This window comes from Phoca vitulina, unplaced genomic scaffold (genome assembly GCF_004348235.1).
Source record: "Phoca vitulina isolate PV1807 unplaced genomic scaffold, GSC_HSeal_1.0 scaffold21, whole genome shotgun sequence".
Lineage (NCBI taxonomy): Eukaryota > Metazoa > Chordata > Mammalia > Carnivora > Phocidae > Phoca > Phoca vitulina.
The window spans coordinates 24,816,102-24,841,367 of record NW_022589724.1 but is presented as its reverse complement, the minus strand read 5'-3'; the positions used below and the strand labels follow the sequence as shown (position 1 = coordinate 24,841,367).

Sequence of the window (25,266 nt, the reverse complement as noted above, 5' to 3'; positions counted from 1 at the left end):
ATGTTGAGCATCCTTTCATGTACGTGTTGGCCATCTGTCTGTCTTCTTTGGAAAAATGTCTATTTAGGTCTTCTGTCGATTTTTAAATCAGATGTTTGGGTTTTCGCTATTGAGTGCTGGGAGTATAACTTCGGTTCATCAAAAGACACCATTAAAAGGGAGGATAGGCAAGCCATAGAGTGGGAGGAGATATTTGCACAAATATATGTTAAAGAACTCACTTTGAGAATATATACAGAATTTAAGAAAGTAAGGAAAAGACAGGCCATACAATAGAAAAATGGGCAAGAGACTTACCAGGTTTTCACAAAAGATGATATGCAAATGTTCAATAAAGGTACGAACATGTGCTCAACCTCATTAGTCAACAGAGAAATGCAAATTTTAAATGCAATCAGATCCTACTTCACATCTACTAAAATGGCTAATTTTTCAGTCTGAAATTTTGTTAAGGATGTGGAGCAACTGGAACTTCTGTGCATTTATTTATTTTAGAGAGAGTCAGATGCTTGACCGAGCCACGCAAGCACCCCAATCAGAGAGGATTTTAGGTATGATGTTGATACTTTGGAATTTATTGAGACTTCTTCAGTGGCTTAGTACATAGTAAATTTTAAAAGGATATGAGATCTATGTTGGGTCGAAAGTGCTGGGCTTCTTAATTAGGCAAATTACTGAAATCTTTTATCTGTCTGCTCATGTATACTTTTTAATTGAGGTACAGTTGCCGTATAACACATTAGTTTCAGGTGTACAATATGATGATTCAGTGTCTGTATATCTTGCCAAATGGTCACCACAAGAAATCTAGTGAAGATCTGTCACCCATACACAGTAATAAAAATATTTTTTCTCGTGATGAGGACTTTTAAGATCTATCCTCTCAGTAGCCAAATACGCAGTACGCTGGGTATCATTATATTCACCATGCTGTATGTTAGATCCAGATGACTGTTGTCACAAGTGGCAAGATTTTATTTTTTATGGTGCAATAATATTAAGTGGTATAGATACACCACGTCACACATCGTCCTTATCCATTCACCCACTGATGGACACTTAGGTTGTTTTCATGTCTTGCCTATTGTAAATAATGCTGCAATAAACATGGGGGTGCAGATACCTTTTTAAGTTAGTGTTTTTGTTTCTTCAGGTAAATACTCAGAAGTGGAATTGATGGGTCATACAGTAGTTGTATTTTTAATTTTTTGAGTAACCGCCATACTGTTTTCCACAGTGGTTGTACCAATTTACATTCTCGCCAACAGTGCACGAGGGTTTTTCTACCTCCCCTCTAATACTTGTTATTTTTTGTCTTTTTTGATACTAGCCGTTCTAACAGGTGTGAGGTGATATTCTGCTGATTGGAGGAGTAATGTTGAGCATCTTTTCACCAATCTGTTGGCCATCTAGATGCCTTCTTTAGGAAAATGTCTATTCAGGTCCTCTATTTTTTAATCAGATTCTTTAATTAATTAATTTTGCTATTGAGTTGTATGAGGTATGAGTTCTTTATATATTTGGGATATTAACACCTTATCAGATACATGACTTGCAAACATTTTCTCCCATTCAGTAGGTTGCCTTTTCGTTTTGTTGACGATTTCTTCTGTACAGGAGCTTCTTAGTGTATATAGTCCCACTTGTTTATTGTTGCTTTTGTTGCCTTAGTGAGGAGTTTTTTGATCAGACTCCAACAGCAAAGACTGATATCGTGGTGCTTACTGCCTATGCCTTCTTCTAGGAGTTTCATGGTTTCAGGACTTACACTTAAGTCGTTCGTTCATTTTGAATTAATTTTTGTGTACAGTGTAAGAAAGTGTAAAGAACAATTTTGCGTATGGTGTGAAGAAAATCCAGTTTCATTCTTTTGCATTTGGCTGTCCAGTTTTCCCAACACAATTTATTGAAGAGACTGTACATTTGCCATTGTATATTACTGGCCCTTTGGCATAAGTTAATTGACCATATATGCATGGGTTTATTTCTGGGCTCTCTATTCTGTTCTGTAGCTCTGTGTATTTGTTTTATGCCAATACCATACTGTTTTGATTACTATAACTTTGTAATATAGTTTGAAACCAGGGAGCATGGTGCCTCCAACTTTGTTCTTTTTTTTTTTTTTTTTTCAAGATTGCTTTTGCTACTTGGGTCTTTTGTGATTCCATACAAATTTTAGGATCCTTTGTTCTAGTTCTGTGAAAAATGCCATTGGAATTTTGATAGGGGTTGCATTGAATCTGGAGATTGTTTTGAGAAGTACAGACATTTTAACAATATTAATCCTTTCAATCCATGAACATGGAATATCTTTCCATTTATTTGTGTTTTCTTCAATTTCTTTCATCAGTGTCTTATAATTTTTAGTGTACAGGTCTTTCACCTTCTTAGTTAAATTTATTCCTAGGTATTTTATTCTTTCTGATGCAATTTACAAATGGGATTGCTTTCTTAAATTCTCTTTGTGATGGCTCATTATTAGTGTGTAGAAATGCAACTGATTTTTTTGTATATTGATTTTATATTCTCCAACTTTACTGAATTCATTTATTCTAACAGTTTTTTGGTGGAGTCTTTAGGGTTTTCTATTGTATCATGTTGTCTGCAAATAATGACAACTTCTTTCTTCCCAATTTGGATGTATTTTATTTCTCTTTATTGCCTAATTGCTCTGGCTAGGACTTCTGATACTATGTTGAATAAAAGTGGTGAGAGTGGGCATCCTTGTTTAGCTCCTGTCCCTGAAAGCTCTTCACCATTGAGTATGTCAGCCATGAGCTTGTCCTATAAAGCCATTATTATGGTATAGAGAATGTATAGGTATAGGAACGTATAGGTCCATTCCCTTTATACCCACTTTGTTAAGAGTTTTTTTTTTTTATCATAAATGGATGTTGAATTTTGTCCAATGCTTTTTCTGCATCTATTTTATCCTTTGTTTTGTTAATGTGGTGTAGTATTGATTGATTTATGGATATTGAACCATCTTTGCATTCCTAGAATAAATCCCACTTGGATCATCATACATGATCCTTGTAGTGCATTGTTGAAATCAGTTTGCTAATGTTTTGTTAAGGACTTTTGCATCTGTGTTGACCAGGGATATTGGTTTGTAATTTTCTTGTGGTGTCTTTGTCTGGTTTTGGTATCAGGGTCATGCTTGCCTTGTAATTGCTCATGTTTTATCAATTTGGCTAGTTTCTAGGAGAGGCAGAGTAAAATCTTCAAGTGTAATTGTTGATTTATCGGTTTCTTTTCCTCTCTGGCCTGTTAGTGTTTCATGATGGGCAGGGGCAGGTTGTTTTGAATAAGACCCTAATGTTTTCAGTGTCCTCCTCTCTCTCGGGGGGATAGTTTTTGTTTATATTAAATTCATGTTCTGTCTGGACTGTTCTTCTGGTGTTGGTTGGTCAGTGTCTTGTCTTCCTTTTGGTGGACCAGCTCTTCTGGAGTCTGTTTTTTTCCTGTGGATTTATTCCTGGGGACTCTAAGCTTCATTGCTGGTAACATGTAACTGAGGGATGTGGTTAAAGCCCACAGCTTGGTGGTTCTTAATCTCAGCTGTACATTGGCATCACCTGGGAGAATGAAGAAGACTGACTCATGGGTCCTCCTCCAGAGACTCTGTTTTCACGGATCTAGGTGTGGTCTGGGCACAGGAAGTTTTGAAAACTCTCTAGGTGGTTCTATTATGCAGTTAAGGTCATGAAACTTTGTGCTCCCTCCAGAGGAAGACGGGGGGATGGATGTGCCTTAGGTGTTCAACTGTGCCAACATCTGCCTATGTGCCCTCCCCCTTCAGGAGATCCAGACCCTCATGGAAATGGCCAAGACCTCTTCCCAGCACCACTTGTTCTAAGACTTATGTCTCTGGTTGCACTTACCTGGCCCAAGGTGGGGGTGAGGGGAGGAGGGAGCTCAGGGGTCAGCTGAGCTGCTGTTTTGGTGGGGAAAGGATGAAATGACCCACCCGGGGCAACGTGTGTGTGTGTGTGTGTGTGTGTGTGTTATGAATGAGCATAGCCAGCAAATTGCTTCCCCATGTCATCTCTCATCTGTGGCATTGGCCATCTTTCCCTCTGGTCTGCTGCTCTTCCCCAAAACCAAGCCCCTCCTAGTTCCTGTGATCCATTGATCTTCTTCTTTCTTTTTGTGGCAGCCCCATAAGTTGGGCTTGAGGTGGAGAACCAGCAGCCCGTGGCCATTCATCTTCCTGCCACACACCCATTATGGATCTTATTGGATGCCGTGGCTTCAGAGATGGGCCAGGTGAGGGACCAGTTCTCACTCTGGTCTCTGGCCTCTTTGGGGCCAGCATCAGGACTTGTCCAGGGAGGGCTGCTGCTGGTCATCACAGTCCCTGGGGTGGTCACAAGCATTGCAGCAGGTGCCACTGGGGCCCATTCTTCTTGGGCTGCTCAGCAGTGGAGTCCAGCCCACCTGTCTCCCCACCTGCTTTGAGGAATTCATTCAAGGAGCATTTGCTCATGCCTGTTTTTTATTCTAGGCCTATGCTAGGTGCTTGATTTGCATATGTGTGTGGCTATGGGGGAAGGTGTCCTAAATGAGACCTGTACCCCTTCCTTCGGGAGCAGATCATCTAATGAAGGAATCAAAGGGCTGCAGTATTGCGTTGGTGGTATAGTGGTTAGCATAGCTGCCTTCCAAAGGGCTGCAGTATTGCCACTGGGTCAGTGGTTCCAGTGTACAAGGTGTGGAGTGGCTTGAAGGGGAGGAACGTTAGCTTTGACTCCAAGGGATCAGGCAGGACATTACATAGGAGGTGTATGAGCAGAGTCTTAGAGGATGAGCAGGGCTTGACCAGGCAGAAAAATGAGGGAAAAGCATTCTAGGTAGAGGGAATAGCATACGCAAAGGCAAGGAAGTAGAGTTTAGAGTATGCGAAATCATAAATAATCCATCAGAGAGATTTGCAGGAGGTGAGGCTGGGACAGGAGGAGGGGTCAGACTGAGAAAGGTGGTGTTGGGAAACCTCAGGGGCTTCGATCTTGTTCTTAGGGTAAGGGGTGAAGCATTTTAAGTGGAGGAGCCCCGTTGGGTGACTCTGAGGCAGATGGATGGGAGAGGAAGACCCTGGAGGCGGGGGGTTGGGGGGCAGGAATGGTTAAGGGGCTGATGCTGTAATCCAGGTGAAACGTGTCAAGGGGCAGAATTGGGAAAGGAGCAGCCAGAAGAGAAAGTAGTGGCTGAGTTTGAGCACAAATTTAGATGGGCGAACTATCCAGCGGGAAAAGGGGTGATCACAGATGGCTCCAGGTGGTGGTGGGGGCACCTCTGCAGGAGATGGGGGGCCTGTTCCAGGACAGGGAGTCAGGAGAAGTGGAGCAGTTTGGGGCTTGAGGGGGGAGATGGTACACTGGGCTTGGGATGTGCTGAGGTCAAGGTGTAACACCCAGGTGGCGCTCCCTGGTGGCTGCTGGAGCGCAGGGAGATTGGCCTGTGACCCAACTAAGCACAGTGGAAGACCCAGGCTGCCCCCTGCCCCACAGGCAGCAGCAGGGAGGATGCAGGAGAGGGAGAGGTCAGGGTGGGGCTCAGCGAGCCCAGAGCTGTAGGGATGAGCCGGGGTGGCTAGGAACACACAAGCAGAAGCAGGGGGAGAAGTGGGAGAGACATGGTGGAGAGGATGTGGGGGGTAGAGTGGGACAGGCTAGACTGTCAGCTCTGTGAGGACAGGGATGTCCGTGGTGTTGGGTCGCTGCTGAGTCCCCAGTGCTGGGCTCAGGCCCTACACACGGAAGGTGCTCCTAACACATGGTGTGAGGGGATGGACGGATAGATGGATGGGAGGATGAATGATGCTCCGTCCACCTCAGTGGCTTCTCCCCATGGCACAGATCTGCTGTTGGAGGATTTCTTTGTCTCCCTGGGCAGGGCTGCCCCTCCTCCCCCTCCAGGCCCTCGCTCCCCTGTCAATGGGGAGATGTCTGTCGAGGGTCTGAATAAATCTAGACCTGCCCCAGATACGTTATGATCACACACTCCCCTGCCCCCAGGACCTGAGCTGCCCGGGGCCAGAGGGGTCACCTGACCCAGGCTGACCAATCAGAATCTGCCCTGGGACTGTCGCCTTTGGATCTTCTGAACGGACACATAAACTTGAGTGGCCTGTGGACGCATGAGTGCATGTGCGTTGTGTGCTGGCATAGAGAGCACATGGGAGGGAAGGCCAGAGTGTGTGAGGACGGGAAGCAGGTGGCCAGGTGGAGGCAGGTGAGGCGACATGGGCAAGAACAGGAGAAACGGGCGCCGGATCTGGCCATGAACCCTGCCCTGGCCTAGGCTGCTGTGAGTAGATTTTGGTTTCTTGCTGCCCAAAGGCCAGTGAGGTGCCTCCCCCGGGGCCCCGGGGGATCCATTTGTCTGCCTTCCCGAGCAGAGCATGAGGCCTCTTGCAAACAGACTCTGTGTCCTGGGTGCCGGAGGCCATCACCTGCACTCCCCTGAGACCCAGCACTTGTAGGGACTCAATGGTGTGGACGGCCACACAGAAGCCTGGCCCCAAAGACCTGGCGTGTCCCTTGGTCTCTGCTTATGCTCAGTGCCCTGCGGGCATCCTCATCCCATCTTCCCGGGGCAAGCCACGGAGGGAGGCGGTGGCCCCCTTCTGGGGGTGCTGGGTAACTGGCTGAAGGCCACATGGGCAGGCAGTGGCAGAGCCAGAATCTGAATCTAGCTCTTCAAACTCCACGTTGAGTGTGTTTGTGGGTTTCTCATGGAATTCTCTGGGCTGCTTTCCCTTTCTCCCGAGAGCTGCCAGAGGTGGGCGTCCTGGGCTGGAGGCACGGACACTTTGGGGGCTCTCCTGGTCCTCATGAGAGCTGAGCTAAAGGTGGCCCCATTCTGAGTGTGGCATAAACAGGGCTGGAGGCAGTGACAGCTCAGACTCTGACGTCTAACCCAAAAATGCAAAGGTCACTTCTAAAGGAGGCAGAGCTTTGACAGTGAAACCTGAACTGACGGGGCTTCGCAAGGAGACCCGGGCCGTGTCCTGCGGCCCTTTGGTCCCTTCCCTGGTGCTCGGAGGGGCATCTTGCACGCAGGTGAGCAGTCGGGACAGGACTGAGACCGTGGGGGCCGCATGTCCTCCCGAGCAGCCCGCCGGCTCTGAGCCCGGCGCACATGAAAGCGCACCCCTGCATTCCTTGCTGGCGGCCTGTTGCAGTGCACGTGGTTCACGTGCTTTCATGGTGACGGGGGTTTTCGCCTGCAAGGAGCATTCCTGAGGGCTGTTCCCAGAGAAGGGCAGGGCTTGCTTTGCCCTCCTGAACTCCTCTGGCTTGTACCCCGGTCTCTCAACTCAACGGGGGCAGAGAAGGCCACCAGTGCTTTCTGGAGGCTGGGAGGCCCGGTGGTGGCTCTCGGCGGGCCCCGCCAGCGTCTGCGAGGAGCTGGGCCGGGCGCTGGGGCCTGGAGCCCCCCGAGGGACTCTGGCCTCACTCAGGTAGCACAGCAACAGGCCGGGAAAAGGTTAAAACAAACATTTATTTAACAAATTATATTAAGACAGACAATCACACAGTGAACTTCCCTTTGCCAAATACAAGAGTCACCTCAAATAAATACGGTAAGGACATCGTTCCTAGGGCGAGTGCACAGCGGGCGGCCCCAGGGCAGCTCCCACGCCTTCTGCTGGGAGCACAGGGGGGCGACGGCCGCTCCCGGGCCGCATTCACAAGGGGCGAAGAAAGAGGGGCCGACCCAGGGGTGCCAGGCTGCTTGGGTGGGGAAGGAGCCCGGCCACCCCCTCCATGGCCCGAGGGCACAGCTGACACTGAACCGAGTCAAACGAGCTCGGCTTCTGGCCCCCACAGGCACGCACCTGCTTGGCCCTCAGGCTCCCGGGTGTCCGGGGGGGCCCTGGCCGGGGTGGAGCGAGCGGGCAGGTGGGCTCCTGCCCCACGCTGAGCACCATGGCGCCATGCAGCGGTGGCCGATCATGCTAGAACCAGCGTGGCTGGTGGCGCTGGGAAGTCTTTACTGGACATGTGCTTGTGACGGGGCGGCTGCGAGACGAGACTCGGCTCCAGATTCCGGCTCTGCCCCGTGCCCGCTCCGTGCCCGCGGACGGGCCTCCGCTGCCCCAAGGAGCAACGGACATCCGCTTCTGGGTGTGTGTTCTTTAAGGGGAACAACAGGAGAAAATGTGCTTGAAGTGCCGGCCTAGGGCCTGGCAAGGAGCAGGGGCTTTGGTGCGGGTGAGTCCTTGCTGTCGCCTGCCCCCGGAGGGTGTCCCGCAGGACACCGGGCAGGGGAGTGTGGGGGGCGGCAGTCTGGACTTCCAGCGAGGGAGGCGGCTGGGGTGCGTCGCCACCGGGGCTCCCAGCCCCCCAAGCGGAAGAGGTCGTGGCCCGGATTAGTTCCTGGACTCGGGGTGGGGAAAAAGCCTTGAAACAAATTTGCGAGTGGACATGAAGCCAACGACTTACTCCTTGTTACCTTTGTGCCATTCCCAAGGGCTTTGGAGGGAGACTGAATTTTCAGAGGGAAGAGGAAAGACAACAGGGAAGCTGTGCTCTGGTTAGTCTTTCTGAGGGGGGACGGCAGCAGGGCTTGCTGGGGGGCCGAGGGCCAGGCTGGTGCAGAAACGCTCCCAGGCACGAGCCAGGGGTCCGCACGCGCCCCCACGCGCCCCCCTCCCCCAGCCTACTGTCACACGCTCGCTTGCCCCCCCACCTCTCAGGCGGCCAGGAAAGAGGGCAAGGAGCAGCCTGCAATCTACCCCGGTCACTGTCTAACTTGTCTAAGGGGGGGCTCAGGGGTACAAACGGTCACTGTCACACGTGGCTTCTGTCTACGAGGTGGTGGAGGTGGCACAGCCTGTCCAAGCCCAGCCGCTCTGCCCTCTTCCTGGTGGCCCCCAGCCCCGCCTCGCTCTTGGTCCGTCCCCTATCTGCAGGACGGCCTGGGGGCTCGGGAGGTCGCGCCCCCTCCTCCTCTCCGGATAGCCACCCTCCCTCCGCCTTCGTGCGCCTGGACTCGGGCTCCCGCGCGCACGTCTCTGGACCTCTCTGCTAAAATGCCCGGTTGTCAGACGGGCCACCAGGCGCTGTCAGATGACCATCTCACAATCAGGCTGTGACCAAGTGAAGAGGAGTTATCAGTTGCCCCTCTCGGTTGGGCTTCAGGTCACACGGGTCACTTGGTTCTGGACCAGCCACCCATCCAAAAAGCAGCAGCAGACCCGGGTCCTCTGGGCCCCACGGGGCTCCGATGCCCAGAAAGATGACTAGCTAATTTCAGTGGGGACATCTGAGACCAGTTCAAGAGCTCTCTCCTCTCCTGGTTAAGCACCAATCCCCAAGGGTCCTCCGATGGACTGCTGGCTCCAGCCTGTGGCCCCCTGGGGTTCCACCCACTACCTGCATTTTCCTGCCACTCTGCTGTGTGGGAGGCCCAGGAAGGCCGGCCCCACCAGGGATGTGCTCAGGTCCGGGCGCGGGCAGGGAGAGGCGACCACTTCCCTAACGCACAGAGATCAGGAGGTATCGAATGATCCATGGGTGACCCAGGTGGGCGGGTGGAGCTGCTGGAGATGGTGGGGCCCATAAAGGTACATGAGGTATTTTTGTCTGCCCTACTCCTTAGCCAGCGGCCACCCTCCTCACGGTGCTGGCCTGTTGTGCCCCGGCCACCACGAGCCATCCCAGGAGCCCCAGGGAGGTGGGGTCCATCCCCGGCCATGGCTCTCCTGGGCTCCCTTCGTGGTGAGGGACCCTTCCTGCTCTCCATGCCCCCCCCCCCCAGCCTCCAGACACACGTCCAAAGCTCCCACCATCTGGGGACCCCCCAAGAGGGGAGAGACCAACATTCTGTGGAACTAATTCAGGACCAATCCTGAGAGCTAGACCAGGCAGGCCACTGCGGGGAGGGCCCGAGTCCCCAGGGACGGCGGCAGCCGGCATGGTGAGAAGTGCCCGTGCGTCCACTGGCTGGTCGTGGCAGACGTGTCCACGCTGGCCCCAGTTCGGTGGCCTGGCTCACGTGGACTTCCTGAAACAACTGTTGCTGTTTGCGGAGCACATCACGATGGAGTCGGGCTCTGAGGAGCAGGCTGACCCCGTCCCCGTGTCCCTCTGGGGCTGGGCACTGGCTGAGCGGCTCCTCACCCGCGGCGGGCCCGTCCCTGGGCTGAGGCGGCTGGCATGGCAGTTGGCACGTGGGCATTGCAGAGATGAGCCCTTTGGGAGGAACGGGGGGTGTGGGGGGTGAGCACAGTGTCCTGGGCAGCGAGACTCGCCTCCGAGCAAGCACCAGGTCCCTCCGCCTTCTCGCCCAGAAGGCAAGTCCCCTGTGTGGGCAGCCGGGCGGCTGTTCCCCCACCTCAGTGGGGCCACCACTGGGGCAGGGACCCAGGCTCGGGGCCACTTGGGGACGACGGGCTTCTTCCATGTGTCGTCCACGTCGCCGTGAAATGCGCAGGGCGCTTGCTGCTGTTGGCGGGAGGGACTTGTTCCACGGCAGCCCCGCGTCTGGGGCCCGCGGTGAGGCCCGGAGGGGGCTGTGCACAGCTGCCACCGGCCCCGGGGCTTCCAGAAGGAACCGGATAGCGTCGTGGCAGGCAACAGTCGGGAGGAAAGGGGGCCCAAGGCGTCACTGGGCAGCTCCAGCAAGTGCGCGGGGCCCTCAGGGGTGACTCCCGCGGTGGGGTAGGGTTGTTCGTGGGAGGGCTGGTCGTCACACAGACACGTTAGGAGCCGCTGGTCACTACAGCACACACAGATTAGTCCAGATTATGAAGAGTGTCGCCAGGGAGGCGGGGCTGTCCGTCAGGCAAGCGGAGGCCACAGCCCAGCTGCCCAGGGTCTCCCGGATGAGCCCCACGGTGGGCGGGCAGGAGGGCCTGGGCGAGGGAGGGGTGCTTAGTAGTCTGGGCAGCCGCGTCTTCTCCCCACGGGGCCAGGGTGGTGGCCGGCCCCTCAGGACTGGGGGATCTGCTGACACCGAGTGGGGCTGGGCGGGAGCCGGGCCGCAGCGCTCTGCTCCGTGCGGAAGCTGTATTCATACTGGAGGAGCGAGAGGACAGAGCAGCAGGGTCAGTGCGGGAGAACAGCAGAGAGAAGCACTCCCAGGCCTCAGGCCTGGCCTGTGGGGGGCCCCGGGGCCACCTGGCCGAGCATGCGCGCACAGAAATGGGCGCCCTCTAGGCCTCAGGCCTGGCCCGTGGGGGGCCCCGGGGCCACCTGGCCGAGCATGCGCGCACAGAAATGGGCGCCCTCTAGGCCTCAGGCCTGGCCCGTGGGGGGCCCCGGTGCCACCTGGCCGAGCATGCGCGCACAGAAATGGGCGCCCTCTAGGCCTCAGGCCTGGCCCGTGGGGGGCCCCGGTGTCACCTTGCCGAGCATGCGCGCACAGAAATGGGCGCCCTCTGGGTGCAGCGTGCGGGGGTGGGGGATGTGGAGACACACACCTCTGCGGCTGCAGGTGGCCCCCCCAGCTTGTGATCAGTCCCTGCTCTGCTCACCGTTAAGGAGGGACCGTGGTGCCCGAAGCACGGGCTGACCGTGGGCCAGGCTGCCTGCCGGAGAGGGGTCACAGGCAAGGTAAAGGACCGCCCTGCAACTCCATCCCCCACCTGACCTGAGGCCAGCCACAGCCACCAGGCCCAGGGGACCCTTGGACTCGGTGCCTCCTGGCACGCCTGCTGACATGCTAGGTGACCCCAGGGGATGGGGGGCAGCACCCCACACGTGCGTGTACTCTCCTGAGTTCCCAGCGCCGCTCCCTGAAGGGTGTGTGACTGTCCTCAACTGACGAGGGCCCGAGGCTCCAAGAGGGCAGCACCCCACACCGGCCACCCAGCCTGGACCAGGGCGGTCCCTGGAGGGGCACACCTGTCCCCTGTCCCACCTCATGCTGCAGACTGAAGCTTACCTGACTCTAGGTCATGGAAACATGTAAAGGTAGGTTCCGAGTCTGATGGAAATTCAAAGGCAAGTACCTCTGTTGGGGAAGGGGGGCCGCCTGCGGTTGGCACCGTCCAAATGTGGGGCTGGTGGGCCGGCGGAAGAGCGGGCACAGGCGAGGGGGGCCCTGCAGCAGAGCTGGGCCGTGGGGTCGGGGGCAGGGCCTGGCACACTATGCCACAGCAGCCTGTGGTCCCAGGGCTTTAGGAACCAGAAGCTTAGATGAGGTCAATGGTGGTTAAACGTTTTAAATCCTATCCAGACTTTTTAGCAGTAGAATTGCCCTAAAAAGGGCTCCTCCCTGTAAGCAGAGCAAAGTAGAGCTGCCCTGGTTGAGGAAGCTATTTCCTCAGGGACACGGGGTGGGGGGGGGGTGACAGGAAGCCTGGCTGCCCCCCCCCCCCGCCCCCAGGGATGTTGCCTGCCACAGGAGAACAGCTAAGCGCTGAGGGCTTTAGTGGTCGGTCAAGAATGAGGGGCAGCTACAGACCTTTGAGGGTTTTCCCCCTCAAGTGGAAATGGTGAGGCGGCAGCCAGCAGACCCGGCTGCCCAGCACTGTCCTCAGCCGCCCCCCCTGAGGGCCCCACGGGGCTGGCCCAGCACAGACAGACGCAGACCGGGGCTGAGCCCCATCCTGTCCCTGTGTGAACCACAGGCGTGAACAGCCTCAAGCGGCCCCGGCGACACAGGACGGTCGTCTATCACCAGAAGGGGCGGGAGGGAAGGACTTGACTTTGGAAGGTGACCTCAGGTAGGTCTGTGCTCCTCTCTGAACCTCAGCCACGGTCAGAAATAACAAGCGTTGGTGAGGATGTGGAGAAAGGGGGACCCTTGGGCCTGCTGGGAATGCAAACGGGTGCAGCCAGCGTGAAACACGGTATGGAGGATCCTCACAAAATTAGAACTAGAACTCCCCTAGGACTCAGCAATTCCTCTTCTGGGAATTTATCCAAACAAAACAAAAACACTAACTCAAAAAGATACCTGCAGCCCCACGTTCACTGCAGCATTATCTCCAACAGATGTCGGACGACAGGTGAAGGGATGAAGAAGACGCGGCGTAGAGCTACAATGGGATCTTATTCAGCCATAAAAAAAGAAATCTTGCCGTTTGCAACAGCATGGATGGACCTTGAAGGCATTATGTGAAGCGCAGTAAGTCCGAGAAAGACAAAGACCATGTGACCTCACTTATATGTGGAATCTAACCCCCCCATACTTACAGGTACAGAGAACAGACTGGGGGTTGCCCGGGGAGGGGGGTCGAAAGTACAGATTCAGTTGTAAAATGGGTCCGGGGGATGCACATACAGCTGGCTGACAACCATTAATATTGCATTGCATCTTGGGAAGTTGCTAAGAGTAAATCTTAAAGGTTGAAAATTTTGTAACCATGGTGACAGACGTTAACTAGACATGTTATGATCATTTTGCAATATATACAAATATGGATTATATTGTACACCTGAAACTAATGTTCTATGTCAATTATACCTCAATAAAAAAGTGGGATCACAGTCCGCTCCCAGGGCTGGCTGTGGGGATGGGGCGAGAGATGGAACCAGGGACAAAAGGTTGGGAACTGGAAGCACTGGGGATGCGGGGGTGGGGGGCAAGGGTAGCTGGAGTGACGATGGAGAGAGGTTTTAGGAGATGCGCACAGGCTCAGAGGGTGAGGACAGGCCTGGCACTTGGGGTGGAGGACCTGGGGGAGTGGGCCAGGGAGGAGAGCAGACCCCGCACACTGCTGTCACCAGACACATTTGCTGGCTACCTGAGAAACTCTAACAAAGCAGCTCCCAACCTGCTCCCCGATGACCAGGGCACGGGCCACGGCTGGACTCCAGCTCCAGGAGGCTGGCCCAGTGGAGCAGCCCCAGAGGAGGCGGCCTCCGGGCAAAGTCTGGGACAATACCGCCACCTGGTGGCTGCTCGGGTGCATCATGGCAGGAAAGGTTCCCTGGGCTCCATCAGCACCCACCACAGTCTTCACCCCATGCTAGGCCCCAGGGTCGGGCAAGAGCCCCACGAGGGCAGTAGGGCAGGGGCATGTCAGCACTGCTAACCCAACTGGGCAACACAGGAGGAAGGGGGGGTTGGGGGAGAACATGAGTGCATTTCTGCCTGTGGCTCTGGGGTAGCTGCCTGGCTGGGGAGAGATGGAACCAGGGACAAAAGGTTGGGAACTGGAAGCACTGGGGATGCGGGGGTGGGGGGCAAGGGTAGCTGGAGTGACGATAGAGAGAGGTTTTAGGAGATGCGCACAGGCTCAGAGGGTGAGGACAGGCCTGGCACTTGGGGTGGAGGACCTGGGGGAGTGGGCCAGGGAGGAGAGCAGACTCAGTTGGGGAAGGTTGGAGAGCTGCCAGTGTGGTGGGTGCGGCCGCCCCTCAGGGGTGGGGAGGGGGGCACCCAGGGCAAGTGGTGGGTGCGGCCGCCCCTCAGGGGTGGGGAGGGGGGCACCCAGGGCAAGTGCTGGGGCGGGTTGATCAACCTTTACTGCGCAGAAGTCCCTGGAGGTCCTGGTAAAAGGCAGATTCTGACTCAGAAGGCCTGGGGTGGGGCCCAGGATTCTGCATTTCCAACCAACTCCTAGGTGACCTGCCGCTGCTGTTCTGGGGACCAGTTCAGACAGTTCTGTGGCCCAACCAAGGGGACGCAGGAGTGGATGTGGGTGGGAGTGGGCAGAAAGCAGAGGGCTAGAGACATTAGGGCGGGGGGAGCTGGCGGGCTTTACTTTGGCTGCCCTGAGGCCATGCCTGGGAGATGCCTGCCCGGGGGCAGCAGACAGAAGGCACCTCTCCAATGAAGCAGCGAGAAGTCCCGAGTATGCTGCCTTTTCCGGATTCACAGCCTGCGCCCGCCCCTCCCCCCTCCAGAGGGCCAGGACTCGGCGCAGTGCACAGATTGCTGTCCCCCCACTCCTACCCTTGGGAGCTTTCCCTTTTTAGGTTATCTTGGCTGGAGAAAAGCATTACCCTCCCACCCCCAACCTCTTGTTTTCTCTAACTCCCCAAATGAAATTTCAACATATGTCCCCAGACATAATCCCCCTTAGGCTGCGGATAACCCTTCCCACAGACACTGTCTTCTGCCTGGGATTGCTGGCCCCAAAGTGTTTGCCCAAGAGACTAGGGCCGCTTCTGGAAGGCCTTTCACTCCCTTGGGCAAACAGCGAGTACCTTTGAAGGTGGATTTGGGCCCGGATCTGTTTACTCAAGACATTAGTCTCCTGCATAAGGAAAACCTGCACTCGCGTACAAACAGCAAATCCTTTTTGAATTAAAAAAATTTTCAATTAAAAAGCATTTGGGTTCGCAGAGCGGAGCCCAGCTGAGCGGCGCCGGGCCATGGCGCCCTCTGGTGGACACCTGCCATCACAGCAGCCGGGCCTGGCGGTCTCTCCAGGAAAGAGATGTCACTGTCAGGAGCTCTCTCTGGAGCTTTCCTGGGGCCCAGGGACCACAGCGTGCCTCCGTCTGGGAGATCCTGCAACTGATGCATCGGGCCTCTCTAGCTACGGGGCGTGAGGCCCAGCGGGGCCATCGTCCTGGTCAGTGGGACATGCGGATCCCAGCTTCCAGCTTCACGGTGGAGGCAAACTTGCCTCCACCCAGCCTCACTGGCACGAAGGGGCCCATCAAACCCTCGTCAACCCACGAAGGTGTGAGGATCACCTGAGACGATTCGCCTGAAAAACCCAGTCCTCCTGATGCATCAGAGTCAAGGGTTTTAACCAAGCCACGGGTGCCCGGGCCCTGTCTGGGGTGGGGTGGTTCTGGTTCACCAGGCATGGCAGGGCGGCATTTTCCAAAACACCCAGGAGATCTTCCTGGTTGGGCAAGGGAGAACCACTGCCTGGAAACTTTTACCAACTACAATACAGACGGTCCCCGATTTACGATGTTTCGACTTTACGACCCTGCGAAAGCGATAAACCACACCTCAGATTTTGAATTGGACACAGTCTTGCGATGCTCGGCAGCCGTAGCCCCCAGGGAGCCACGCGACCACGAGGGTTCACGACGGACATGCTGAAGGCCATGCTGTCCCCATACGACCATCCTGTTTTCCACTTTTAGTATGGTATTCAATAAAGTACACGAGATAGCCAACATTTCATTATAAAATAGGCTTTGTGTTGGATGCTTCTGCCCAACTGTGGGTTACTGGACGTGTTCTGGGAGTTTAAGGTAGGCCAAGCTAAGCTGTGCTGTTCGGTAAGTTAGGTGTATTAAATGCATTTTCAGTTTACAGTTGCTTTCCACTCATGATGGATTTATTGGGGGGGGTCACCCCATTGTAAGTTGAGGAAGATCTGCAGCGGGCAAAAAGGGCAAACATATACCCTCCCTTCCTGGGTCTGGCAACGATCAAATCAGAGGCTCCAGAGGAGAAAGGGCAGTAAGGGATTATTTCCAGCGCCTAAGCTTTGCAGATACGGAAGCTGAGACCTGGGGCAGGATCAGACTTCCCAAAGGTCTGGAGAGAGCCAGGGCAAAGCTGGACTAGGCCCACAGGCGTCCCAAGGGTGGGGGACAGGCAAGGGTCTGCACCCACTTCTCATGCAGGTACAGCTCGGAGGTGGGGGCAGAATGACAGGTGTGAGCCAATGAGTCAACGTAAGTTGGCACTGGGGTGGATCACGGAAGAGCCTGGAAGGATGTGTTAAGAGCAGGCCTAGAACGGCCAGGCTGGGCCTCAGAGGCCTGGCCAGGGGAGAACAGGTCGGGGGGAGGTAAAGGGGCCAAGATTTAGGTGAACAAGAAGTCTGGTTCAGGGGTGAATGGACACTGAAGGGTGGGCTTCGGCAGTCACAGAGGGTCCCCCGGGCAGGCAGATGGGCCTGGCCCCACACAGTCAGGAAGGTGGAGGAGGTTCTTAGTGGCCCTGCCCTCCCAAGCCCATCCTGCACTGCTCTAGTTCCCACAGCCCCAGCCTTGACATGGGCTCTGCTCGTCACCCACGGCTTAACCGCTCCAGGATTTCAGCTACGGGAAGCCTCCACTCCTCACTCGAGGGCTCCATGTCCTCCCCTCTGAAGAAGCCTGGCTGCTGGAACTCAGCCCCCAGGGGAGGAAAAAGCCGGTGCCCCAGTGAGGAGTGGGCACAGAAGGGCCTCGCATCCCCAAAGGGCAGCCTTGTCTGTGCACCAGGGGAGGCCCGTCCAGCTGATTTGAATACGTCCACCCCTTCAAGCTCCCGAAGGGGAGACTGAGGACCAACGCCTCATTGGACAAGCCCGGGAGTCCTTGTTCCATACTTGGGACTATGATGCCACAGAGATATTGGAAACACTGAGTGACTGGGGGAAGCACTGGGGTCCTAACAAGCACGACGAATCGCTTGACCTGGAGGAGGTCTGTCCACGTGCACACTGGGGGCACAGGGGGAACATGGGGGATGCCAAGACTGCCCTCCCCATTCCACAGGGAGGTTCTAGAACACCCCGGAGCTGGGGAGAACAGGCCTGGAGCTCAGGGTTCACGGGCTACAGCCCATGACCCCGGTGGCCACTAATAAGGTGACAGGGGCGGCAGGACATGCCATGTCCTGAGTCGGGGTGCTGGGAACAAATCTGTATGCCCCGTGAAGCTGGTATTGCTCTTTCCACCCCAGGTGGGCAAACCGGGGCTCTGAGAGGCTGAGCAGCCTTTCAATGCCACAGGGGGTCAGGGGACAGCAGGGAGGCGTCTTCAATGCCACAGTCAGATACGGATGCTCGGGTCCCATGCAGCTCACAGAGGGGTCGGCGTGGCTCCTGCAGGCCCTCAGGGAAGCCGCTTCGGTTTCCATTCCAGCTTTCCCATTGGGTTCCTGGGCTCTCATCTGCGAGAAGTAACCCCGAGTCGGGGCCCCGAGCCCCACCCAGGCCCACTGCTGGGTCCCTCTCTAAATGACGGTCTGAAGAAGGGCCCCTCCAAGACCCACCTGCTCCGCGGGAACCGCGTCTGTCTGCGCACTGGACCCGGCACAGTGCCAGCCCAGAGAGGGGCTCCAAAAGCAGCTGCTTAATTCATTACTTTCACAGCCTTCTGCTGATTCAGCCCCTGGGTCTTTCTGCTCTGGGGCATCCAGGTCCCTTTCAGGGATCCTCAGCACCCAGCCCTCCCCCGTTTGCTGCTCTAAGCCTGGGACTCCCTGGAGGGGGTGGTGATAACCATGAGCTTGCCTCCTGGGCTCAGTGTCGGGAGAGCCCCCCCCCCCCAGGCACCCTCAGCTCACAAAGCACCTTCCCGCTAGGACCCAGACAGAGGAGCGTCGGAGAGCTTCTGGGAGCGGCGCAGTGACTCCCACATCCCTTCCCTATGGCACAGCGCCAGGCCCTCCCCTCCTCCAGAGTGAGGTTTGAGTGCGTTCTGCAGAGACCTTTCCCCATGCACAGCTCCTGGACCTCTCCTCCCTCCCTGCCCAGCACCGAGTCCTAAATGGGTCGGCCCAGTCACGCCTTTGTGCCTTTCCGAATGCTGTTTTCCCTAGGACACTTTCTCCCTTCAATGGCTAAACCCTATTGTCCTTTAAGGCCCAGCTAAAGGGGCACTTGTTCTGGGACATGTTCCCTCCTCCCCTGGGAAGAATTCATCCCAACCCCCTGGGCCTCCCCAACACTCCACATATCCTCCTAAGTGTGTGGTCAGGAGGGGCCACAGCCATTTCTGTAGCTCCAGAGCCTGGTGGAGTCCATGGCCTAGAATGGATGGATGGATGGATGGACGGATGGACGGATGGATAGGTGGGTGGGTGGATGGATGGGTGGGTGGGTGGGTGGATGGACGGGTGGGTGGACGGATGGACGGATGGATGGACGGGTGGGTGGGTGGATGGATGGACGGGTGGGTGGATGGATGGGTGGGTGGGTGGGTGGATGGATGGATGGGTGGGTGGGTGGGTGGGTGGACGGATGGCTGGGTGGGTGGATGGACGGATGGACGGATAGGTGGGTGGGTGGACGGATGGAAGGATGGACGGATGGATGGATAGGTGGATGGACGGATGGATGGATGGGTGGGTGGATAAATGGATGGGTGGGTGGGTGGGTGGATAAATGGATGGGTCGGTGGGTGGGTGGATGGATGGATGGTGCAGGATGGGTGAATGAAGGGACAGATCAGTCTCTGGGCACAGCTCAGTGCAAAGGAGAGAAAGCAGCTAGCTTAGGGCTACGTTCTGAGGCAGATAGCAGGTTATTCTGATTTTCAGTCTTTTGTGGAAGCAGCAGTTGGTCCAGCCCTGGGTTTTCTGACTTCTCCAAGCCCTCTGAGCATGATGGTGGGATTGGTCCTAAGTCTTGTGGTATTTAACTCATGCATGTAAAGTCCAAAGCCCAGTGCTTGTCCGCATCACCCCTGTCAATGGAAGATTATGAGTCAATGTGATTTGTGTTTGTATCTCCACACACACACACACCATGTGCAAGCTGGAGGTTCATACAGTGTTGGCCTGTGGGGTGTTTCAAAATAAACACTGAAAAGTTGAGAGACTGCATAAAATGCCAACATTCTCCAGCTTTTACTGGAAAAAAAATAGGGGGCTGTGGCAATTCTGGATGTTCATTCTTGCTTCCTTTAGAGAGGGCATGTACTTTCCAATGTGCCACACTCCCACCACTCCCTAGAAACTGCCCAACTGGGCAGTGTCAACTGCCATGTTATCACTGTGACTGTATTTTGTGAGTGTGTGGGGTGGTGGGGACAAAGTAAGCAAGAAAGTGAAATATTCCTTGCACCCATGACTACCAAAAGTAGGAGAGTGAAAGAGACTGAGAAGGTTGGGCAATTTTAAGGAAAATGGGGGAAAAGCCGATTTCGTGGTGGGACTGAAGACTGCCGTGTGGTGAGGACACAGAGGTGTCTTGCTTGTCCCCGGCCCCTCGCTCACTGCAGGGCCAGCGGCCTGGCGGGCACCTGTGCGTCCAGCCTGCTTGCTCTGCTGTGGGCATGGCCGCGGATGGTGCCTTTGCTGCTGAAAACACCATTTCTATGTCCGCAAGCAGCTGTGGGGCTTTCCTCTCATTGGATCAGCATTTCGGAGCTCACCTGGGTATTACCTTAAAAAAATGGATATGTGTACTTTCCCTGCCCTAGGCTATTTGTAGGAAATATTTAAAACACCACCACTTTCCAGCACTGGAAGATGAGGGAAGTGGTCACTCTGGGAAAGCGTTCTCCCTAGTCTTTCTCTCGTCTTCATGCTTTTTACCTGCATGACAGGCAACCTTCTCAGAGTTCAGTTTTGGTGTGTGGGGGGAATATTACTTTAAAACTTGGGGGATCAGAGTTCCCAAAACATGAAGAGAGAAAAATCCTTTCGTGAAAGGACTTGCAGAAGACCACCTCGTCATCTTGACTTGGGGTTGCATGAGCGCGTGCACAGCTCACGAGGGCAACCGGGGCAGGTGATGCTGCCATAAAGATTTCCAAACATCATCTCCGCCGCAGCTTCCTTGCCACCAGCTCAGCTTGCTTCTCTCATCTCTGTGATGAATGTCCGGGGCCCCCACGGGAGCGGGCTGAGTGGGGGCTGCTGCGGGGGATGCTGCCGCTGGCAGGACCCCAGGGGTGGTGGGGGGTGGCGGGCTCGGAGACTCTCAGAATTAGGAACTCTATTAATATAATCTAGCATATTAATATGCCCATGGAGAAAATACATGATCATCTCAATAGATGATTAAAAGACATTTGTCAAAAGCCACCATCCATTCCTGATAAAAAACAGAAAAATAGAAATAGATGGTTAATTCCTTAGCAGGATAAAAAAAAAGAGAGAGAGAGACGTGTCTATATATAACAAGCCCAAACGCGGCATTATGGGTTAACGTTGAAATGAGAAACCTCTATTAACGCACAGGTGAGCCGAGGTGGCGCGGTGGCCTGAAGACGGCGGGTGAGGTGCAGACCTTGGAAGGAGGCCCCGTCGGGGTCTGCTGGCGGCAGAACTGCCTGCCAGGGACCCCAGAGGAAAGCAACTGAACACCCATCAGAAACAGTCAAAGAAGTCAGTGAGAAGCCCACAGGTTCTTGATATAGAAATGTCGGGAAATACAACGTCAGAAAAGAGCCATTCACAAGAGCCGCAAAAACATCAAACACCGAGAAGAACCTGAGAAGCAGCGTGTGGGGTCATCAGTTCTGCTCGGCGTGGTGACAGAGACCAGCCTCGGGGTGGGGACTCTTCATCTAAAATCACTCCTCTGTTGATCTATGTAGTCAGTGCGGTTACAATAAAACACTTAGAACAGTTTCTGGAAACCCCTCCCCCCACCAGAGGTTCTCTAATGAAGCTGGAAGAATAATCACATGAGTATAATTAGAAAAATTGAGGGGTTATAAAGGGAGAACTCTATCATATATTAAAGCTTATCATAGAACTATAAGGTTCAAAACAGTGTGGCAATAATATAAAAACAGAAGAACAGAGTTAAGAGAAATGTCCATTGACCCACTTACATAATAGAATAATATGATAAAGACAGCATTTAAAATTCACTGAAGAGGGGCACCTGGGTGGCTCAGTCATTAAGTGTCTGCCTTCGGCTCAGGTCATGATCCCAGGGTCCTGGGATTGAGCCCCGCATCGGGCTCCCTGCTCGGCGGGAAGCCTGCTTCTCCCTCTCCCACTCCCCCTGCTTGTGTTCCTGCTCTCGCTATGTCTCTCTGTCAAATAAATAAATAAAATAAAATAAAAAAATTCACTGAAGAAAGTATTCCAATCAGTGTTAAAAAACTGGCTAATGCCATGGGAGAAAATAAGGCTGGTTCTAATTCTTCTAATAAATTTCAGATGGATTTAGTAGTTGAAAAGAATTGTTTTATTTTTTAAAAGATTTTATTTATTTGACAGAGAGAGACACAGTGAGAGAGGGAACACAAGCAGGGGGAGTGGGAGAGGGAGAAGGAGGCTTCCCACCGAGCAGGGAGCCCGATGCGGGGCTCGATCCCAGGACCCCAGGACCACGACCTGAGCCGAAGGCAGATGCTTAATGACCGAGCCACCCAGGCACCCCAAGAATTTAGTATTTTAATATATTAAAATGTGAAAGAATGGAAAAAACAGGACTGATTATTCTTATAATCTTCTATGACACAAAGCCCCAAATAAAATGTTAAAACAAAGACAAAAGAGCCCATGAAAAAATTAAAACTATTGTATAGCAGAACACATCATTAACAAGAAAAGCCACTGGTTAAAGGTGTGTCTGAGAATGTGACAGGGAGAAAGTTGTTATAAAGAGCATAAAGAAGGGGCACCCGGTTGGCTCAGTCGTTTAAGCGTCTGCCTTGGCTCAGGTCATGATCTCTGGGTTCTGGGATCGAGTCCCACATTTCAGCTTCCTGCTCAGCAGGGAGTCTGCTTCTCTCTCTCCCTTTCCCTCTGGCTCTCCCCACTGTTCCTTCTCTCTCAAATAAATAAATAAAATCTGAAAAAAAAGCATAAAGAATTCTTAAAAACAAATGGAAAAAAATGAAATAAGCCAACAAAAAATAAGGCAAAGGGTACAAACAGAAAAGATTTGCAAAATAAATACAAGTGGCCGATAACCATTTGAATGTTCACCTTCAGATGCTGGTGATGCTCAGCCGTAGTGAGAATGTGGGAAACAGGTACCCCCCTCATATACTATGGGGTGGGGGGGTCTGAATGCGCACTCCCTTTTTGGAAGGCAAAATAATATATATTCTCCTAAAGAAAGACCCAGGGGAGCAAAGACACACGTACAAGGAAATATACTGCAGCTGTGTAATAGCGAATAATTAGAAACAACTCAAAAGTCAATCAATAGTGGATTGCTTAAATAAATTATGGCATAATCATAAAAGGGAACCACATGTAGTCATTAAAAAGAACAAGGTAGGTCTGTGTGAAATGATAGGGAAGGTTGTGGAAGTGAACAGCAAGGTGAGGCTGTGTACTGTGTGAGCCCATGTAACGCGCGCGCGTGTGCGTGTGTGCACCTTTTACTTTACATGTTTCTGTGATGTTTGCAGTTTTATAAACACATACAACCTTTGAACTCAAGGGGAAAACACTAAATAGTAAACGACTGATTCTGACTGGCAGGGTAGCTGCTTCAGATGATAAACTGCCCAAGAGATCTGCTACAATTTATGGGGATGGAAGTAATCCTGTGGCACGAAGCTGGTTCCTACGGTGTGGTCACACTCCCGAAGAGTCTATGCAGTGGTGGTCCCCAAGCTACTTCCCATATTTCAAGAGAAGCCTAACACGTCTTGTGTGCCTTCAGAAGGGCCATCCGTTAAACTAATTCATTAGGTTTCTTTGTTTTGGGCGGGAATGATCTAACTGTGTGTGCAAGGGTTTGGGTGGCAGCTCGGTGCCTTTGAGCAATTTAAAAAAGGGGAGAACAGGTTCACGTCTATTTATTTAATGGACTTTTACTTAACAAATAAATTAGGCAGGTTTCTTTTCCAAAACAGATCAGCATCCTTACTGAAAAATCCAGAAAAAGGGTTCTGGGTGGTGGAAACGTTAAATCCAGGCAGAGAGAACGCTGCTGCTGATTTCCCGTTGCAGTTTAAGACCTGACCACTAGATGGTGCAAAGGGACTGCAAATTTTGCGACCTCTCCCTCCACAAAATTCTTTAACGTTAATAAGCACAGTGAAAGCTTTCCAAAAGTAGAAAGAATGAACAATTGTGCTGGGACATGAACATTTTGCTTTTATAAAAATTGGGACTCTGCCATTTCATTACTGATACAAAAATCTTCTGCCTCACTTTCTTCCCGCATACGCAGGTCCCAAGTCTACTCTCATCTCATCTATTTGAAGGGGGCCAAAGAAGCCCGTGCAAAGTGGATGTCCAAAAGTTGAATTCGAAATTTTTTTTTTTACCTTGCACTGCCAAATGTGTTTCCATTAATTTCACCTCAATGTCGTGACGTAAATGCTAGTGGAATCGGCCCCAAGCTAAATAAGCAATAAGCCCTATTTTTCAACACGCAAACACATAAAGATGTCAGCTCAAACTGTTTACTAATTAACACTTAAAAAGACACAAATTAGATATGCGTGGCTAAGAGCAATTATAATCAAGACGAATTTCTCTAGTCATTTGGGAACTGAGAAAAATGCCTAATTGCTGGAACCAATGTTTTTAAAACTGAAATCACGCCAGTTAGCAAATATGTTCATTTAAAGAACATTCCACGTGACTACACTCTTGAGGATTGACTACAAACATGAGAACAAGGAAAATATTTAGGTATAAAATTAAAATTTTAAGCTCCCTTAGATTTATAACTTCTTCATTAAATACGTCTGCACACAGCAGCCCATAAAAACCTGTAGCAATTAAGTGGTTAAATGAACTGCCTCCCTTGTCAATTTTAAGGGAGTGATTAATATTAGATCGTCCCTTTACTAATTAGACTCTCCCGTGTCTTTCAGCTTTAAAGTCGAGTGAAAATGGAGGCTGTGTGCCCTACCAGGAAGCGTGGTGGGCTAAGGACGCTTCCCTCGCCAGGCTGAATTTTCAGCGTGGCACCCACGGAAGGGAGGGCGAGCATTGTGGTTTTCCGTGGGAGGTCGGCAGCAGGTCGGAGATGGCTCTGCACCGAGCTGGAAGGCACTGCGGATGCCGGATGCCGCTTCATCATAGGCATTGTTGGCTCCTATTTTTAAAAGGCTTGCAGGTTGTTACGTGTGCAGCATGAAATCTACAATCAAGGCCGCTGTCTCTTGGCTATTATTCCTTGAGACAGGGATGGAGGGTCTGCAGGCGAGGCGAGACTGGGGGTGGCCGGGCCACAGGGCAGGTGGCGCGGTGGGCGGGGAGGCAGGATAAACAGGCATGGTAAAGGGAACGGAGACACTGGCATGATTTTAGAAGCTGCAGCCTGGGCTGCAGAGCTGGGGTGCTCCCACCCTGGCTGTGACGGGGAATCCATCAGATGGAGAAATGGAGCAACCGCTTACAAGGGAAATAAAGAGCAGCAGAGACAGAGAATATTTATATGCCCATCTTCTCACTCCCAGAGCAGACGCTTCATCACAGGGGTCGGCTGCAAAATCACACTTTTCCTGACTCCTGAACAGACAGAAGCTTTTGTTTGGGCTGTGGGGCGGACAATAAGGGTTTCACAGGGCCACCAACCCTCCCGGGTGTCACCATCACCCTCCTGCTGCCCAGCCCCGTGGGGGAGGGGCGGGGCCAGAAAGCCTCCCCATCGCTGCCACTGGTCACCTCCCGTGGCTGAGGGGAGATGAGCCGAAACTCACTTTCTCATGCCTCGGACTAATGTGCACGGCAGAGGCCCTGCTCCAAGCTGGGCACGGACGCGGACGGCAGGGAATACGGCTGCTGGAGGGCAGGCTGGGC

At 53.3% G+C, this 25,266-nt stretch overlaps 1 protein-coding gene across 10 annotated transcripts in view; it reads right to left on the bottom strand.

The window, feature by feature from the left end:
- Nucleotides 1-7,487: 7,487 nt before the first annotated feature.
- Nucleotides 7,488-25,266, bottom strand: part of MVB12B (multivesicular body subunit 12B) — a 263,743-nt gene continuing 245,964 nt past the window's right edge. For all 10 annotated transcript variants that reach the window (XM_032418694.1, XM_032418695.1, XM_032418693.1 and 7 more), the window contains one exon: nucleotides 7,488-11,027. In XM_032418694.1, the coding sequence (XP_032274585.1) occupies nucleotides 10,941-11,027 (87 nt within the window). In that variant the 3' untranslated portion in view covers nucleotides 7,488-10,940. The remainder of the gene's footprint in view (nucleotides 11,028-25,266) is intronic.